The sequence below is a fragment of the Epinephelus moara genome, chromosome 1 (assembly GCF_006386435.1).
Source record: "Epinephelus moara isolate mb chromosome 1, YSFRI_EMoa_1.0, whole genome shotgun sequence".
Taxonomy (NCBI): domain Eukaryota; kingdom Metazoa; phylum Chordata; class Actinopteri; order Perciformes; family Serranidae; genus Epinephelus; species Epinephelus moara.
In genome coordinates, this window is record NC_065506.1 from 50,335,401 (window position 1) to 50,340,178 (window position 4,778).

Genomic DNA, 4,778 nt, shown 5'->3' on the forward strand with positions numbered 1-4,778 from the left:
TTAAATGTGGAGACGGTGTCTGCCTCCCGGACCGTAACAGGAAGATGATTCCACAGGAGAGGAGCCTGATAGCTGAAGGCTCTAGCTCCTGATCTACTTTTGGAGACTTTAGGGACCACGAGTAACCCTGCGTTCTCAGAGCGCAGTGTTCTGGTGGGATAATATGGCACTATGAGCTCTCTAAGATATGACGGATGGTGAGTGTGTGTTTGTGTTTTGACAGAAGAAGAAGAAGAAGGTTCGTAAAGTTCCAGCAGAGGTCACTAGAGAGCGCTGCCCGAGTACAGCTCCTCCCCCTGGTACACACACACACACACACACACACAAAGTTTAAATTGATCAACGTGATGATTGATCAGCAGCTCCTGATGATTCTGGAGGAAAATGTTTGATCATGTTAAAGGAATGAAAACAGAAAAGTTAATGTTGGTTCACCAAATGTTTTATTATTAAAACTGAAACATGAAACATTTAGTCAGTGAAAATGTTTAAAAAGTTTCCTCATAGAAAATAAGTCAAAGGAGAGAAGAAACGTCCAGTTGGACTTTTTGTTTTTCAGTGTTGTAGATAACAAATGTACACGGTGTAATAACTGTCAGCTTTTATAATACAGTGCACTTTAAAACCAGTACATCACTGCAGTCCTACTACCAACACTCCCAGTTAGAGAAAAAGTAAAAAGCAAAGCAGGACAGTTGGTCTGAGGCCCCGACCCTGAATCTGCCCCTCAGAAACACATCAGCACACCTGTCACAGCTTCTCCAGGTGAGAATCACCTCCAGGAAATACACTGAGCCGTGGTTTCATTTCCAAATATTAGTCTGTTGCTTTAGTCACAGCAGTTACGACGTAGAGCGTTGATATAATTAGCAGCTGTATTTTTCTGGCTGTAATGTTTTTAGAAGTTAGTCTGGCAAACTTAAACACTTTGAGTTACGGAGTCCTGCCGCTCCTGTCGACTCTCTGCTTACGCTCAGTGGCTCCAGGGAAGTGAAGAACACTTTGGTGACAGCATCAGTGAGCTGCAGCTGGACACTGGCTCACTGCTGATGACATCTGTCATTTACACTACGTGTGGGGAAAATCGATACAGCATAGTGTGCCGATATTTGACATGGTGATATTGTATTTTTGTACAGATGCTAGGAATCAATTTATTATTATAAACATTATTATTTTTTGTAAATACACATTTTAATTCTACTTTTGGTCCTCGAATAATAAAATCAGGAAGTTCATCAAAACAAAGTTCTCCAGAATGAGTGAAAGTGTGTATGGTTCATATGTTGTGTGTCGTTCTCCAGCAGAGCCTGGCGGTGTGTCCACTGTGTCCCTGGGTCAGCGCCTTCCCTTCCCAGCGTTCCCTCTGAGGGCCTCCCTGCCCCCCCTGGCCCCCGCCACGGGCCCCGTCCAGGCCGCCGCCCCTCCTGCTGAATATCACTCGGACTCTGCCGAGTCTCTGGAGGAGATCCCGGTGGCGTTGGCCAAACTGGGCTCTTCGTCCTCTGCTGCCACTGGAGATGCTTCCACGTCCTCGCACAGAGTCGTCCCAGCGTTCCCCCTCCCCTCCCCCCAGCCCAGGACTAAGAGGAAGGCCGCCTCCTCCCGCCCCAATAAGAACGCTGCGGAGCTGAGGTTTGAGATGGCCTCCACCCAGCCCCCGATGGTGTTTGTTAGCCGGGCCAGCGGAGAGGCCGCTGAGCCCCGAGAGGATGGACTCAGCGTGGGCAGGAGGCCGCCCAGCTCCAGGCCCGGCTCCAGGCCGGTGTCTCGGGCGTCTCTGGGCTCAGGTGTGGGCTCCTGGATGGAGCTGTGATCTGGAACAGTCTGATCACCTGCGCTCTGTGACGCCTCGCACAACGATCTGACAGATGGGTTTTATATCAGACACTATTTATTGTTTTTAATGAACGCCAAAGGTGACTTCCTGTCTGTGCACAATCTTTATAACTGAAGGAACCTTCACTTTGTATGCCCCCCCTCACCGCCCTGACACGCCATCTCTTCCTGTTGTTTTACTGTTTCCTGGCTGGTCTCCATGGTAACCCGGAGCCAGAGGGGCGGAGTGGTGTCTCCACCTAATTCTTGAGAGTACAGGTGATTATGGGTGTGTCCTCAGGTGAGACAGGAAGCTCGTTAGTCCTGATGACTGTCTGTGGTGAGTCCCAGCTGGTCATCACAGTGGCGAACAGCTAACAGCTAACTGGAAATGATCTTTTCTTCAGTTTAATTGGTTTGTTTCAGATATTGAATTAATGTTAAATTAGCACGTTGTTTTTTATTTTGCTGCGGGAAGAAGGATCAGAGTACTGTTAGCCAAAATGGAAAACACTGGTCCCATTTCTGCGCCAGAGGTCACGCCCATAATTCACACAAGGTATCATGAAGGCTCAGAACAACGTGGATACAGAACTAAAGTCCTGACATCACTTCCTGTTTATTTCTGCAGCAACAACCCAAACACGCTGCTAAAATAGTCGTACATATGCTGCGGATTTAACGCCCTCAAATTCATTGTTTTCGGTGTCGATTCCAGAGCGCCTGTTTTTCAGGGTGTGACGGCTCTGAGATAAACAGAGTTCAGCTTTTAGAACGCAGCAGCTAATGTCATGTGACGAGGACCAACCAATCACAGCCCATGGAGGAGAAGTTGATCATGTTAGTGCAGAGCTGTCAGAGCGTCACATCTGTCCCCCAGACAGACAGGAAGTAGATCAGCTCTGACCTCAGGACTTCCTGTCAGTACGCTGTGACGCGGCACTGGCTATGGTTGCTTAGCAAATTCAGATGCAACCTACCGCTGTGTCCTTGAGTTGGCACAGAGTAGCGCCCAGCACCCGACCTCGCGTTTCCCAGGTGGTTAAAGACGCAGCATGTGTACGGCCCCTGATGCTAATGCTAACTCCCAGCATGCATTCTGACACATGATGGCTGACAGCCGTGGAGCTCTGACGGATGATCACATGACTGATCACATGAACTCTCACAGTTTCATCTTTGTTTACATGCAGATATTTTATTTCACAAATCTTGTTTACAGCACTTTTATTTGATGTCACTTTTCAGCCAATCACACGCCTCCAGCTTGTTGTTGTTGTTGTTGTTGTTGTTGTGTAGTGCTGCCGCACTGCTGAGCTGCGAACTGCAGCCCAGGATTTAAAGGAACAGTTCAACATTTAGTCTCCTCCTCCTCTGAGAATTCACTCTCTCAGGAAGCTACAGTCAGCAGCTGGTTAGCTTAGCTTAGCATAAAGACTGGAAACAAAGGGAAACCGTTAGCTTGCACCTGGCCAACAAACAGTCCGACACGTGACCCAGTGAGACGTTCGTACACTTCAGGAAACACGATCAGCTGTAGAGCAGCTGGGCTAACTGTTTCCACCTGTTTTCACTCTTAATGCTAAGCTATGCTAACCAGCTGCTTAATGCTAATGCTAAGCTAAGCAGCTGCTGTACAGATGTGAGAGTGGAGTCAGTCTGAATCAGGTCCTCAGGAACGCTGCTCAGCCTTGCATTCCTCGTGGTACTGCAGAATGAACTGACTGATATGATCTATGATGTGAAGATGTGACTGTCAGAGAGGAAGAGGAGGAGGAGGTTAAGAATGTAAATGTTGGACTGTTCCTTTAACAGTGCTCCTCTGAGATGTTTGTTATTTTTACACCTGTCAGCTGATTTTATCAATAAATGATTCCAAGTGATTTCAGACTGCTGCTGGTCCGTCTGCAGGGTGAGGTCATCACAGAGTCTTCATCAGGAGCTCAGGATCCACACCACAACACATCCTCAGCCCTTCACATTAAAACCACTGACAACACCAAAACTATGGAAACTGAAGTTTATTTTGAAAAGACGATGCAGTTAACAAGTGTATATTGACACGTTTCATGAACGTGTGAGACTGACGCAGGAGGGAACCTCGAGCATCGTAGTGTGATGTGGAGATCCACTGACGGAGCGTCAGGATGTGAGTCGGGGGTTTGGGAGCGAGGATGTGTTGGTTTCTTTGTTCAGGTGGAGACAGAGAAGTGACAGCAGATAAATACTGAGCAGGATGTTGCTGCTGCAGGAAGGTTAAAGTGAAATGTGATTGATGGAGGAAGTTTGCTGGAAGCAGCAGAGGTCTGAGTACAGAACCCTGTGGAACCCCACAGGACACAACGTGGTTCTCCACCCAGCGACTGTGAGCAGAAACATCAGACTTCAGAGGAGGCAGTGTGACTGTCAGAGGGTTAAAGAGCAGGAGAAGAACCAAGGAGAGGCCGGGGTCAGAGGTCAGAGCTCAGCAGCTGGCTCCGTGACAGGAAGTTGTACTGGAGCATCTGACGAGAACTGTCCATCATTCAGTCTGTGTCTCCATCAGCTGTGTTAATGTGAACCATGTGGAGGGTTAATGAGCTCCTTACTGTTCCTGTCAGCTGGATCACCACACACACACACAAAAGTAACACAAACACACACACACACACACACAAAAGTAACACAAACACACACACACACACACACACACACACATTATCAGACTTCTCATCAGATGACAAAATAAAAGCCTCCTGATCTCTGATCTATCAAAGTGTGAAGTTCTGGACTGGTCACAGTGTGTGTGTGTGTGTGTGTGTGTGTGCGTGTGTGTGTGTTTGTGTGTGCTGCATGTCATCATCCCTCTGCGATGTTAGGAGGGGTTGCCTTGGCAACAAACCACGACAACATCAAAACAACGTCAATCAGAAAGGAGCGGCACTGAGACGTATGTCACACACACACACACACACACACAC

The 4,778-nt window shown here is 47.9% G+C and overlaps 1 protein-coding gene across 3 annotated transcripts in view; it reads left to right on the forward strand.

The window, feature by feature from the left end:
- zdhhc1 (zinc finger DHHC-type containing 1) overlaps positions 1–4,500 on the forward strand; it is a 40,369-nt gene extending 35,869 nt beyond the window's left edge. Inside the window, exons 10-11 of one of the 3 annotated variants that reach the window (XM_050061432.1) lie at positions 227–299; positions 1,305–4,500. In XM_050061432.1, the coding sequence (XP_049917389.1) occupies positions 227–299; positions 1,305–1,816 (585 nt within the window). In that variant the 3' untranslated portion in view covers positions 1,817–4,500. Of the gene's footprint in view, positions 1–223; positions 300–1,304 lie in introns of all 3 variants that reach the window. The other 2 variants (XM_050061257.1, XM_050061344.1) reach the window with 2 other exon arrangements.
- The last annotated feature ends 278 nt before the right edge of the window (positions 4,501–4,778 follow it).